We start from the raw sequence: 15,776 nt of genomic DNA on the forward strand, positions 1-15,776 counted from the left end.
CTAGATATATACTGTAATCAGACAGACTATGTTAGTTCTATATTTCTATATCACTGGAACCGAACAGGCTGTGATATGTTTAAATCTATTCTGGAACCAGACAGGCTATGTTATTTTACATCTATTCTGGAACCAGACAGGATATGTTATTTTACATCTATTCTGGAACCAGACAGGATATGTTATTTTACATCTATTCTGGAACCAGACAGGCTATGTTATTTTACATATATTCTGGAACCAGACAGGTAATGTTATTTTACATCTATTCTGAAACCAGACAGGCTATGTTATTTTACATCTATTCTGGAACCAGACAGGCTATGTTATTTTACATCTATTCTGAAACCAGACAGACTATGTTATTTTACATCTATTCTGGAACCAGACAGGATATGTTATTTTACATCTATTCTGGAACCAGATAGGCTGTGTTATTTTACATATATTCTGGAACCAGACAGGATATGTTATTTTACATCTATTCTGGAACCAGACAGGCTTTGTTATTTTACATCTATTCAGGAACCAGACAGGCTATGTTATTTTACATCTATTCTGGAACCAGACAGGCTATGTTATTTTACATCTATTCTGGAACCAGACAGGCTATGTTATTTTACATCTATTCTGGAACCAGACAGGATATGTTATTTTACATCTATTCTGAAACCAGACAGGCCATGTTATTTTACATCTATTCTGGAACCAGACAGGATATGTTATTTTACATCTATTCTGAAACCAGACAGGCCATGTTATTTTACATCTATTCAGGAACCAGACAGGCTATGTTATTTTACATCTATTCTGGAACCAGACAGGCTATGTTAATTTACATCTATTCTGGAACCAGATAGGCTTTGTTATTTTACATCTATTCTGGAACCAGACAGGATATGTTATTTTACATCTATTCTGGAACCAGATAGGCTGTGTTATTTTACATCTATTCTGGAACCAGACAGGATATGCTATTTTACATCTATTCTGGAACCAGACAGGATATGTTATTTTACATCTATTTTGGAACCAGATAAGCTGTGTTATTTTACATATATTCTGGAACCAGACGGGATATGTTATTTCACATATATTCTGAAACCAGACAGGCTATGTTATTTTACATCCATTCTGGAACTAGACAGGCTATGTTAATTTACATCTATTCTGGAACCAGACAGGCTATGTTAATTTACATCTATTCTGGAACCAGACAGGATATGTTATTTTATATCTATTCTGGAACCAGACAGGTTATGTTATTTTACATCTATTCTGGAACCAGACAGACTATGTTATTTTAAATCTATTCTGGAACCAGACAGGATATGTTATTTTACATCTATTCTGGAACCAGACAGGCTTTGTTACATCTATGTCTATACTTGTAGCAGACAGACTTTGTTATATCTACATCTACATTTGTACCAGATTGGCTATGTTACATCTAAGTCTATACTGGTACCAGACAGGTTATGTTACATCTATGTCTATACTGGTACCAGACAGACTTTGTTATATCTACATCTACATTTGTACCAGATTGGCTATGTTACATCTAAGTCTATACTGGTACCAGACAGGCTTTGTTATATTTATGTCTATACTAGAACCAGACAGGCTGCGACTTACTATTGCTACGTATATCTATGCGACATGCTTTGCATCTATGCATCTATCTACTCTTTGAGCCAGACACATTCTTACCTTAAAACCTGGCATACCAGGCATACCTGGAAAACCCGAAGCACCTGGCTGACCCTATAACAATAAATACTATTAGCTTATCATGTGGCTACCATGTGGACATCATGTGAACATCATGTACTTACCTTAAACCCAGTCATTCCAGGAATACCTGGAGAGCCTGGTTCACCTGGAACTCCAACATCTCCCTAGAATTATCCAAAATATAGTTGATGTACATTGCAAGTGCTCAAAAAAAGTATCCTAGATAAATAACTGTATAATGAATAGAATTACTTTGGATTATCCCATGACTTGGAAGTAGTGTCACTCACTATACTGGACATCTCTTTGGAAATCTTCAAATGGGAGTCATGTGATATTTGCAGGGATGTCATGTGATAATCATGGACACGTCATGTGACCCTATATAAGGTTTCAATGCCCATACATGTATATTAATACGGTACGGATTAAGATATGATAACTCACTCTTAGTCTTCCCACTTGGTCTCCATCATTACCATAGATAATACCAGGTGAACCCTATAAAGAAATGAAACAAAGCAAATATTGATAACATTAGTTAAAATAGTTGAAATCAGGTTTTTGTTTTGTAGGTACATGTTTGAAATCTGAACAATTAATTTTAGTTAATTTTCAAAAATCACCAAAAAAGAATGTTTATACTGTAAACTGCATGTCAGTGAGTGAATCAGTGAGTTAGCATATATGAGAAAAGTGAGTCAATGAATGTCTGAAAGTTGAGTAAGCGAGTTTGAGTGAATGAGTTCAGTGAGTAACAGTGAGACTTGGCAAATTTTACTGAATGTAAGTCAGCTAGTGAGCAAATGAGTTAAAGGCGAGTCACAGTGCCATTTGAAGGTTTTTGACTCGGGCAGCGAGTGAGTTTGTGAGTGAATCAATGAGTGAGTGCAACTGAGTAATATTGGAAACTCAGTGATTGTCTGAATGAGTATGAGTGAGTGAGTGCATCAATCAGTGAGGATCAGTGAGATAGTGTTAGTGTACAAGGGTGAGAAAAAGTGACTGAAGCTATCAATATCATACATTTTCACTTCATTCACTGAGACTACAAATACTCACAGAAGGTCCGGGTGGACCAGGTGGTCCTGAAAATCCTCTAGGTCCTGCCCTTCCCTAAAAAATCAAGAATTCACTTTTAAATGACATAGTCCCTGTCCATAACTTAATTGCCATGAGATTAAATCATTGAGATTAAGTTTAAAACTAAAGATTTTAGACAATACCATGGATTTTTGAATACTTTTGCACCTAATGTACCACTACCATGGCAACAGCTGAAAACATGTTGTTTTTTGAGCGGAGCTTGTTCTGAAATGTGTTAATCAGTACAAACCAAACAATAGTCAACAATTTCATTTCAATTAAACATCATTTAACTCTTAAATATTTAAATATTAGTGACTTAGTATTAATATCTGTCATTTATATTTTAAGCCCAAATAAAGACGCTATAACAATGAAATAGCACAGGAGTCATAGGGCACATACATATTAGAGAATCTTTCGACCAATATCCCAACAACATTTTCAAGGCGGTGAAACACTGGTATAATATAATGAAAGATATCTCATGTACTATAATGTGGAAATACTTACAGTAGCCCCAACTGGTCCTGGTACACCGGGTTCACCAGACTCTCCTTTGGAACCCTGGGGAAAACACATTTAGGATTATTAATATATATGGCTGAATAAAAAATATCACCACCAGTACTTGCTATAGAAGCATTGGCTGACAAAAAACATATTAAACTATAACTTGAGTTATTATATATTGAAAATGGTAGTGAGTAATTATAGTCTGTGGTAATTCATTGCAAAGTATTGATTGACTCGTATATCTCAATAATAATTCAAATCCAAACCCGTGACCTTAGATCCGTTGGTGTAGTATTTTATTGTTAATATTTAATCATATGGACATATTTTTCCTTTACCTACATATCTGAGTTAATATGTTAAAGAAAATATTTAATTTGTGAGGGACATCAAAAGTGGACTTGGGAGTGAAAGCAAGTTTCTGGGTAATATGATTAAAGAGCAGTGGTCGTCACGTCGCGACCTGTTCAATGTGAGACTCATAGCGGCGTACACAACGTGTGTGAGATACATTGTTTGTTTACATGAAATTCGGACATGCATGATGACCACCACCCTTTAAGTACGTACCTTGGGTCCAGTGAGTCCTGGCAGACCTGGCATTCCTTTCACAGCCTGTAGTTGATTGGCAATATGCTCAAAATTCTGTTGATTCAAACATTCAAAGATTGTTGTTTTGAATTCATGATTTTAAGAGCAATGATGTCAGTGAGCAGTGTTTTAATCTCTTAGGGTAGAACAAAGTTTAAATACTTACCAAGGGAGGTCCGGGTGGACCTGCATCACCAGGACTGCCCTGCAATTATAAGATAGATATTTTCTCTGAGTGCAGAAGTGTATTTTATGCAATAATAACACTGGCAATAATGATCCACCAACACTCAGAAACATGGATCTACCAATATTAATGATTTATCAGCACTACTTGTAACCACACTCTACCAACACTACTGGTGAATACAATCTACCAACCACTACTGGTAAATACAATCTACCAACCACTACTGGTAAATACAATCTACCAACCACTACTGGTAAATACAATCTACCAATCATAACTGGTAAATACAAACTACCAACCACTACTGGTGAATACAAACTACCAACCACTACTGGTAAATACAAACTACAAACCACTACTGGTAAATACAATCTACCAACTACTACTGGTAAATACAATCTACCAACTACTACTGGTAAATACAAACTACCAACCACTACTGGTGAATACAAACTACCAACCACTACTGGTAAATACAAACTACAAACCACTACTGGTAAATGCAAACTACCAACCATTACTGGTAAATACAAACTACTAACCACTACTGGTGAATACAAACTACCAACCACTACTGGTAAATACAAACTACCAACCACTACTGGTAAATACAATCTACCAACTACTACTGGTAAATACACTCTACCAACCACTACTGGTAAATACAAACTACCAACCATTACTGGTAAATACAAACTACCAACCACTACTGGTAAATACAATCTACCAACTACTACTGGTAAATACACTCTACCAACCACTACTGGTAAATACAATCTACCAAACACTACTGGTAAATACAATCTACCAACCACTACTGGTAAATACAATCTACCAACCACTACTGGTAAATACAATCTACCAATCACTACTGGTAAATACAATCTACCAACTACTACTGGTAAATACAATCTACCAACTACTTACTGGTAAATACAAACTACCAACCACTACTGGTGAATACAAACTACCAACTACTACTGGTAAATACAAACTACCAACCACTACTGGTGAATACAAACTACCAACCACTACTGGTAAATACAAACTACCAACCACTACTGGTAAATACAATCTACCAACTACTACTGGTAAATACAATCTACCAACTACTACTGGTAAATACAAACTACCAACCACTACTGGTGAATACAAACTACCAACCACTACTGGTAAATACAAACTACAAACCACTACTGTTAAATGCAAACTACCAACCATTACTGGTAAATACAAACTACCAACCACTACTGGTGAATACAAACTACCAACCACTACTGGTAAATACAAACTACCAACCACTACTGGTAAATACAAACTACCAACCATTACTGGTAAATACAAACTACCAACCACTACTGGTAAATACAAACTACCAACCACTACTGGTAAATACAAACTACCAACCACTACTGGTAAATACAAACTACCATCTACTACTGGTAAATACAAACTACCAACCACTACTGGTGAATACAAACTACCAACCACTACTGGTAAATACAAACTACCAACCACTACTGGTAAATACAAACTACCAACCACTACTGGTAACTACAAACTACCAACTACTACTGGTAACTACAATCTACAAGAGGTATATATATATATATATATATATATATATATATATATATATATATATATATATATATATATATATATATATATATATATATATATATATATATATATATTATTGAGTACATTTTATAACATTCTGTATTGATTGAAAAAAAGGAGCTCCTCAGTTTTCTAAAACTGTATGCTCCCTTCTGTTGGGATGAACATTTGTATGCCATCACCTGGTACAAAAATGTACAAATAAATTCCCACCAGTGTACAAACCTTTGGGCCAGCAGGACCGGAATCACCTGGGTTTCCATCACGTCCCTGCAAACAAACAATAAATCAGATTTATTAGTTCCATTATCTCAATATTACTGCACCATGTTATCACAATACAGAAATAAATGGTGAGTGCAGTTATACAATCTTATGAGAAACAATGAAAGTTCATTGTTCATTTTGTTTGTTTTTCACATCTAGATGTGAAAAAAAATCCAAATATTTTAAATATTTTTAATGATGAATATAATCAAATTTAAATAAATTTCCAGCACAGTAGATGCACAATAGACCATTTTCCGTTCACTGCGAGATCTCGTGTTATGTGTGAATTCAAATGTAAAAACAAGACAAAAAAAGGTCATAGCATCATAGTGGTGTCAAACATTGCGTGGGGTTCGACAAACGCAAGTATTTTGGGGGATATTTCCATGTGCTGTACACATTTGATGATGGTCAGTATCGATGAAGTAAGGGTATTCAAATGTAATATTTCCCTGTCAAAGATCGGCTATTCAATGTGAGCTACGAAATAAAGAAATTCAAGTTCAAAATCGTATCGTTTGATTTTTGCGTCTTTCACGCAACTTGTGAGATTATTTATTATCAGTTCCTTCTGGATATTAATTAAATGTGGTAATTTAGAACAGTATGCAAGAAATCATAATGGCGATTTTTTATAATTTTTTAATTTTAATTTTCTCTATTTACTACAAACAGCAAAGTAATTTGAATTTGTCTTGATGTCCTTTAAGGATGGGCACTGCTAAAACTAGACGAATGTAAATTTGGCAGTTCCAAAAACATGCATTCCAAAAACAGGTAGAGTAGGTCAGATTTTAATCTGTTTTTATTCTAAATTTGTTTTTTTCCATCATCGGACACCATTTAGTTTTTACTTGCTGAAAACTCATGCTAAATGATATTTACAGAAAAGTCTTCCTAATTTGGCCCAAATGCTGTATTACAATACATTGACATTCACTCAAGTTTCATTAAAATCTTGCGTAATTTTGCACCACCATTTTTTTTTATGTTTGATCAAAAGAAGTTTAAGGTAGGCAATGATTTTTTGGTATGGTTTCGTTATCGCAACCACACACATTTTTTTTTGTACAATTTTCCTTAAGAATGGATTATATGACTAATTGAAAGTCATTAATTTAAAAAAATACTCACAGTAAGACCGGGTAAACCTCTTTCTCCTCTATTGCCAGGAATGCCTTGTATGCCCTGTAAATAAAGGAAGCAACGTACTATAAATACCGTCAATTTTAGAGAATATGTACTATAAAAAATAAGCAGTATTTTCTGTTTGAGAACAATTATTTGTTATTTAGATTCAATGTAACAATATTGATAATTCAATCTAGACAGATAGAATAATCCTTGTTTATCGCTAACAATTTCAGCTCCATTCAGGTAACATATACTGCACTCACCTGTCGACCTGTGGGACCAGATGCTCCTTGTGAACCCTGACACAGACACAAAAAAAAACATACATTGTATGGTCAATTAGTTGGTAAATTTGCAGGACAGCATTATGCTAATATTTCAAATTAATATTTCTTAGAGAAACTAATTTTTCAATAAGGTAAATGTCAATGTATGTAAATGTAAATTAATTTGTATATGACTACAACTGAAGTTGTTGTTTTAAACAATTCTCAAGTACCAAAAATGTAATTTCAAATACAAACAAATAACAGAAAAACAAGTTGTGTGCTGACACATCAATTCATATTTTGTTGGTCTTATTTTATAAGCCCTCAGTGCTATGTTATGTTGTTATGTTAAATCAGAGGTTTTTCTAGAAAAAAAACTGCAAGAGGGAGCACTGCAATTCAGCGGTGCCACCAAGTGGGGGAGATAGGGTTCCCCCTACCAGGGTGTGGAGTTTTTTGATAATTCTAAGTTAAAATGGAGCATTCTATGGCTTCCTTGGGGCCAAAATTACTATCAGACAGATCACAGTTGAAGACTTTGGCCACATGTGATCCCTGGTCAATCACAATTTTATGGTTGCCAGAGGATCTGCTTACCAGGGCATGGATATGGCATGAGGGCGCTGCACCCCCGTTCCCTTGTAAATGCTATTACAAAACCTTTTAGAAAGCCCCAGGATGACAACTGAAGACTTAGCACACCATGAGACAGGATGTAAATTGTTTCACTGTGCAAGTATTAATTGTTATTGACATTAAATTTAATTTCATTCTGAAATCTGGTTTACCCCATGAAAATTATTTGAAATAACAGAACCCCAAACCGGAGCCATCCCCAGAGCCTCCATTCCAACCCAAGTGATTAGTCAGAGAATGAGTTACCACATATTTTTTTTTTCAAATTCAAGTTAATAATATCTGTGACTACTATTCGGTTTAGTATGTAAATGTTTGTTGATATTTGTTCACACACTGCCCTCTGGCTGTACAGTTCTGCAATAAAGATTATTATGATGTCATACCTTTTCTCCTGGTGGTCCTCTAACTCCTGGCAATCCATTCGCTCCTGGTAAACCTTGTGGGCCTTGTGGGCCATTGGAACCTGGAAGTCCTTGGGGACCCTGTGAAAGATATAAGCGAATAATCAATGTAAAACGAGTTCATCACTTGCCACTCTGACGGGATGTAGCATATTTTGGCTTGGGCTGGCACTTCGCTTTCATGGAGATACCCAATTCTAAAAGTGACAATCTAATCGTTTCCATGGTATCTACAAATTGTCTTATGAATTGTTATGCTATTTTAAAGCCATGGGTTTTATGACTTTCGTTTGCAACCGACTTTGCGGAATTCAATTTTTTATTTTTATTTTCACGAGCACAAGGGCTAGCTGCAGTTTTTAGCTTTTGGTTTTGCCGCCGTTGAAATAACCATAACGTCGAGAAAAACAAAAACTACAGCGAAACCAAGACCTACACAACTACAACCCAGAACGACCGTTAGAAACGAAACGCGGGACGAAACCCTGGTTTGGAAGCGCATTTGCCACAAAGGACAAATGACCGAGGCAAGACTTACATTGATTCCTGGTGCTCCTGGAGGTCCTTCTGGGCATGTTATAGGACAATCCTGTAAACATAAATTCCATATATTTATTAATACTAATCCTGGCCCAACATAAAAACAATAACCCTTCAAGTTGGAGAAGGGTTATGCGCACGCCACATTGGGTCGTATCTGGGAGCTCTCAAATAGGACTTCACGAATACGACCTACTTTACATATTACCCATATTGCATTATACAAAATGGCTGGTAGGTTAGTTGTTAGTTTTTTTCGGTTTCTTCGCAGTGTGTACTCGATGTTTTGCGTTTACCAGTAATCGTACGTTTTCCTGACGCAGTATTTGAACCAATATCGCCTCGCGAGATAGCGATTCAGTTTGCATGTTTATTCATGTTTATGAACGTAGGATTTATTGACATTTATTGGAATATTTATTGGCATCGGACTCGTTGCGTTGACCCGAATCTTCGACAGCTTGTTAAACGGAAGAATAACAAATAGATTTCCATACTCTTCAGGAGTAAAACAGAGCTGTAACTTAAGCCCAACATTATTTAATCGTTTTTATTTTATAAATGCTCTCCAGACATTTTTGCTATGAACACTTGTGACCCTCCAACCAGTCGGAGCCCAGGAACTTTGATCAACTGTACGCAATCCCTATGAGCGGGGGGGGGGGGGTTATCGGCTGGTATCTAGTTTAAGAAATAAGGGATGAAGGCTCCAGCCAGCTCATATTTTTTAAACTCGAAAAAACAGTCAAACGGAATGAAAAAATAAAATCTAAAAAAAAATACCAGCTTGAAGAATATTGGTTGCTGTTTCAAATTTGATCATAGTTCCTGTGCTCCAACACGGGGGGGGGGGGGGTGGCTCCTTTTACCAAAACCACCACCCCATACCACTCCTAGCCCAATTTAATTGCGTATGTCCCTTCTAAGGACGCCTATAGTTATCTAGAGGGGGTATAGGGAAGAAGGCTTATTACTGAAACAAACGTACACTAGTACAAGTTCGTACTAAAACAAACACTCAATTCTGTCTCAAACCTCAAAATAAGCATAGCTCTAAACCTATTTGATAAATTGATAGCACCCATCATTAGCTATGGGTGTGAAGTATGGGGAGAGGAAGTCACTAAAAATAGCGATATTATTGAAACTGTTAACTATTCTTTCTTCTGATTACCCCTGAGGGTTAAAAAGAATGCTACTAAGCTTGCAATCTTAAGGGAATTGGGAAGATACCCTCTTGCCATAAAAATTATCACACAAATAATTAAATTCTGGCTCAGATCAAAACTTCCATAGACGCCCAAGTTAATAAAAAGCACCTTTGATGAGGTCAATACAGTAAAAACTAGGTGGACAAGAAATGTCGACAAAATAATCAGTGACAACAATCTTGATAAGGCAATAAAACAACAAATAAAAAAAAGAAACCACACCAAACCAAGACTATCTCTGCTTTACTGAAAGAAAATTATAAAATAAAATGGAAAGAAGCTCTATTTGATGACAACAGAGCAAATGGTGGAACAAACAAATTGGAAAATTATAGAACATTCAAAACACAGTTTAAAATGGAAAAATGTTTAATAACAATGAGTAATATTAAACTGAGACACTCCTTATGCCAGTTCAGAATCTCTGATCACAAACTTCATATTGAAACTGGCAGGCATTGCAGAACTCCAAGGAATGAAAGGGTCTGTAAACACTGTGCTAAAAAGCAGATTGAAGATGAGATACATTTCCTTATGGACTGCAGTCTGTACAATACACACAGAATTGAATTATTCAAGTACTGTAAGGAAATTATACAAAATTTTAGGAAGTTAAATGAACTAGAAAAATTCAATGCAATCATGAAATATTGTTCAGGAATAAGAACTGCACAATACATACAAAAATGTATGCAAATGAGATGTGAGCAGCTCCACCAAAATTAAAAATATTCTTTCCACCATAATTATGACTCTAATGTGATTTTAATGTGATTTTGTTACCTCTTAATAATATTAGCTAGTGTATTGTATTGTACCGTATAAGTTTATTATGATCTTTTGCGTGTTTGTAATATTATTTAGCTTTATTTAGCATTCTGTGTAGTTGATTAACATTACTGTATCTTAGTGTAGTTTATTTTATTTTATCTTATCTATTTTTATTGTTATATGACCATAGAACAACTCACTGTAGTTCGTTTTAGTGTTGAATAAATAAATTATTTGACAAATTAATTTATTTTTTAATTCAGCTAATCCTTGTTTGAGGTAGTGATGTCTGGGGGCATTGAAGCATGTACTGTTCCAATGTACTATTTAACATCTAGTATGTTAGCTTGTAGCATTTAACTGGTACAATTGTATAAAACCAGTTTAATTCCTCTCCAGGAATTTGACATGTTTCAATAAATGTAAGGTTATCCTGATATTACTTGTTCTAGACCTGAGTGTTTTTGGGTAAATTTTTTTTTAAGATTGGGGAACACAGCATTAAAGAACTGGGTAATATTCTTTCCACATTAGATGTAAACAAATTTCACTGGCTAACTCAGGTGACTGTGTATTATTGTTGTCGTTAAAACAATACTTCATACCTTTGTAATTTTTAAACATTGTTATCTTGGTATAGTAGTGGTTTATACCCCGGTATAAGGAGCAGTATAAATTTGATGTCTTAGAACATAACATGTTTCTGTTTTAGCATGTTTGGTCTTATATTGCTTCAGTGATCAAAACATTCAATCCCATTCCTATACACAAGACAGAACCTATATTTCAAAACTGTGATTGGAATAAACATCTTTCATGATGTTGAATAGTTCCTTAAAATAAAAGAAAGACAGTGATTGGTGTGCTTACTACAGGCTAATTACTGCAATGTATTTTACAACAACTTTCTTTTGGTAACCATCAGGTGCTACAATTTTTTTCTCAATAATGATCAATGTATGTTTCTAATTTGTGTTTATTGAAAATCAAATTATTTCACTAATAGATGTCATCTCTATTACTTATAATAAATAAAATGTGGCTAATGATTTTTATCAAATTTACCGCTGCATGTACATAAATCAGATTAAATTATTACCAGTAGCTGATTTGGATGGCTGATAGACAGTATGAACCTAATAAAATGGTCCATGATTTAACAGTAGAATGTATAGTTTCCTTTCTCAAACAAGTGAATTTTTAACCTAGTGAATATTTCTATTTAGTATCCACTGGAATTCAAACCAGTGAATGTTTTTTTAAATACACAGTGCCCTTTATGGGTTGCTTGGAGAAAGATACAAAATAATGTGAACTACCCCCGGTAATTGAAATTGAAGATTGCATAGCAATTGTTAGTTTTATAGAAGTTCAAGAAAGATTAATGTCTGATAATTGTAAATGTAGTTCCACCTTGTTCAAATTCTACCATTTAAAATCATGAAGTGAAGAATATAATTTTTCAGGCATGCCTTAATATATTGTGTGCACCATAGTTTTGGAATCAGCTGTCCTGAAAATTCATTTATTTAATATTTTAATCATTCATATTGTGAAAGGTGCAGCATTTGAATATTGCATAATATTGCATATATAAATACAATACTGTATCTTATTGTTCACATTTGTCCAGCCATCCCTTTGTGCTAGGCAGCATTATTCAATTTTTGAGACTAATTGAATCCCACATCCCAAATGCCTGGGTTGAGATTTCTCATGGAAGGAATATTGTTTTGAAATAGAAAAGTGATTGTGTTTACAAATCATTAACATACCATTGTAGCTATATAAGGGGATTATTAGGTTTGGGCCAATTGATATTTAAGGTAGAGATGCAGTTTACCAGACAGGTATTTTAATTAGTTAATTAGGCAACCAAGATGACCTCCCTTGTCCACATAACTATATATTTTTAGAAAGCTTATTGTATGAATTTTAAAATTTTGTAAGTATTTTTTTTTATGGACATTGTAGTTTGAAATATGCACAAAAATGTTTTTTTTTTGGTCAAAAGTGATTTAAAACAAATTCGCTTCTAAACCATGTCTCTGTTTCCTGTCAAAATTGGTTTACGGGTACATCTATTTACTATGAAGAAAGTTTTGTCTTGAAAACTGTCTACCTGGGCAGCAGCTCAAATTTCACTAATTCAAGTTTATGCATAAATTAACACCCAGGCTAGTTGTCTGTACGATTGTTGTAACACTGTTCAACCAAAAACAATGCCCCTACGGCGTTTTGAAGATAAACACATTGTCAATCATTTGTGAAAATTTCAAAACAAAAGGTCAAAGCGTAAAGTTTATAAGAGATAATTGCTAATTTGCATATTTTATAGTTAAGTAAAAATGTATGCTGATTTACATTGCTATTGGATTTAACAGAGTTCCACTAAAAAATGCTCGGCACCATCTAAAAAAAAATTGTTATATATATATATCTGTCAGATTTGTTAAATTCGTGTAAAAATATGGAAATTTAGATTTTAAGTGAATATTTTTGTCATTTTTGGTAAAAAATGTTATTTTCGACAACTAGTTCGAAACCATAAGTCCAAATGCTTTCATATTTCCAGCAATGATACGTTGGATGGTCAGATTTGTTAAACTGGTGTCAAAATAAGCAAATTTGGATTTTTAGTGAACATTTTTCTCATTTTTGGTAAAAAATGTTATTTTTGACAACTGGTTCAAAACCGTAAGCCCTATTTACAGAGAGCTTTCAACTAAATATAAAACATAATACAGCTTTAAAGTATACTTTGAATATGTAATAGCACAAGTGAGTTAAGTAACTGGTATTTTTGATGAAAAATGCGATGATTATTCTGCTTATATCAGGTCCCTTAAATTGCACACATAATAATTTGGACGGTCATTATAAATAGAACATTGATACAGTCATTAGAAACAACTTTTAGATCTTCTCAGCTTATTTCAGAAGCCACCACATATATGGCACAACAATTGATCTTGCATTCAGCAATGTCTTATGTAAAACTGGAGTGCATTTGTAATTGACTCTTTTATATCTGATCATAAGATTATTACTGCACAGATTTATTGAACATTTGTTCTTGGGTGTAACAAAACAATTACATATATGTACAACGTATCAGGAAAGATAACATTTCAAAAACATGACCACAATTTTCAAACAAAAACATATTTTTTTTTTCTCGACCATTTCTCAGGTTTTTGCACATCCATGATTTCTTAAGTTTAGCCTCAATGATGTTTGTCCAATGAAATGCACTATCCTTATGAACACTATAAAAGTTCATAATTGCAACTGCAAGAAACTGCAACTGCAATGTTTTCTAAATGACTGACTATGAATATTACAACCACAATGCCACGTCACTGATTCTTGTTCCATGATAATGAAGACAGCGGACCTATTTTGACCGTCAGGTCGCTTGGTTTTCAGTAGATTAATGATTTATTTCACAGCACAAATCATCACTGTGTACATGGTATGCTATCAAATCACATATGCAATCTATAAACGACAACCATTACAAGTTCTGAATATTAGGGTAACATCCATGTGAAATATAGGAATCTGAGTCTTTGATTTGCACAGAAGATCTGAAGTTTGTGGACTCCTAGTGATACGTCACTCAAAATAGGGAATACTATATAATAGCTTGTGTTGCATGCTCGTTGAATTATGTTTCTTTATTATTTTACCTTTTGATCTTAAAAATTATATTATGTTGTTCCTGATAATAAAATCAACGAAGATCCCATAAATTTGCATGCACAAAGTTTCTTAAAAGTGGGAATAAATATAACCACAGTTTGGCAGTGCCATATTTACAATTAAATAATTGTATTTAATGTATTCATGGTCATTAAAGCGTTGCTGCGCATTCCCTGTAAACAAATGTGTATTTTACACGTATTGTGTATGTCATGAGTTCCATATTGATTAGGACAAGTAGTAGTTTGACCAATCATTTTCATAAACAGATTAAACAGCAAATACAGTGTTTATGTTAGCAACATATTTCTTAAGAACATTTCCCATCATTTCCAATGCTACTACCAGTACTGCAGAATTTACAGTTGATGGAAAATGTTACTGATATTAAAATATACAATCAATACAGTTTTTCTCTATTGGTGCATTAAAATTGTTGTTCTCTATTTCTTTTCTCTAATTTTTTTGGAGTATAAAGAAAACTGGTATTTTTTTTTTTTTACAAAATTGACCATCACATTAAATGTTTGCAGTTTTCCCCATAGACAACCATGTAAACTGAAAAAGGGTGTATAGTAATGAAACATTTTATTTAGCCATTTCTGAATACAGTCTTGAAAATGTATTGGTCACCCTTAATTTCTGTGCAAATGAATTTATTCACTGATTTCACCTCAAATTTGGTTGTTTTCCAGACTTTTACAAAATTGTTATATAGGCTTGTACATATGACTTACATATGAACATCCATTTGTGATACAGACTTATTTAACATGGACAAACAGTGGCAATTTTAGTGCTAAAAATACATCAAAATTCCCTGTTTTGGCCATTTCAGAAACAGATCTTGGTAATGCATAGACTGATTACATTCAAACTTGGTACAATGAAAACGAATGGGACCTTGATGCACGAGACATGCAGATATAATTAAAAATGGCTTACTGGTGGCCATTTTGTTTTACCAAATACAGTTCCAGGTCTCTATATTGGAAACACTGGAATGGTCAAGTTCAAACTTTATACAAACACCATACAACATGTGCTACTACTTGATTCAAGATTTAGTACTAAAAATGCATTAAACTTATTTAAA

The 15,776-nt window shown here is 34.0% G+C and overlaps 1 protein-coding gene across 2 annotated transcripts in view; it reads right to left on the reverse strand.

The window, feature by feature from the left end:
• Nucleotides 1-15,776, reverse strand: part of LOC100374450 (uncharacterized) — a 64,312-nt gene that overhangs the window by 20,146 nt on the left and 28,390 nt on the right. For both annotated transcript variants that reach the window (XM_085493162.1, XM_085493163.1), the window contains 11 exons: nt 8,992-9,042; nt 8,436-8,534; nt 7,408-7,443; nt 7,145-7,198; nt 5,966-6,010; nt 4,094-4,132; nt 3,907-3,981; nt 3,334-3,387; nt 2,797-2,850; nt 2,182-2,235; nt 1,836-1,898 (listed from right to left, as the gene is read on the reverse strand). In XM_085493162.1, the coding sequence (XP_085349288.1) occupies nt 1,836-1,898; nt 2,182-2,235; nt 2,797-2,850; nt 3,334-3,387; nt 3,907-3,981; nt 4,094-4,132; nt 5,966-6,010; nt 7,145-7,198; nt 7,408-7,443; nt 8,436-8,534; nt 8,992-9,042 (624 nt within the window). The remainder of the gene's footprint in view (nt 1-1,835; nt 1,899-2,181; nt 2,236-2,796; nt 2,851-3,333; nt 3,388-3,906; nt 3,982-4,093; nt 4,133-5,965; nt 6,011-7,144; nt 7,199-7,407; nt 7,444-8,435; nt 8,535-8,991; nt 9,043-15,776) is intronic.

The sequence above is a fragment of the Saccoglossus kowalevskii genome, chromosome 18 (assembly GCF_978046115.1).
Source record: "Saccoglossus kowalevskii chromosome 18, keSacKowa6.1, whole genome shotgun sequence".
In the NCBI taxonomy this organism is placed as follows: Eukaryota; Metazoa; Hemichordata; class Enteropneusta; family Harrimaniidae; genus Saccoglossus; species Saccoglossus kowalevskii.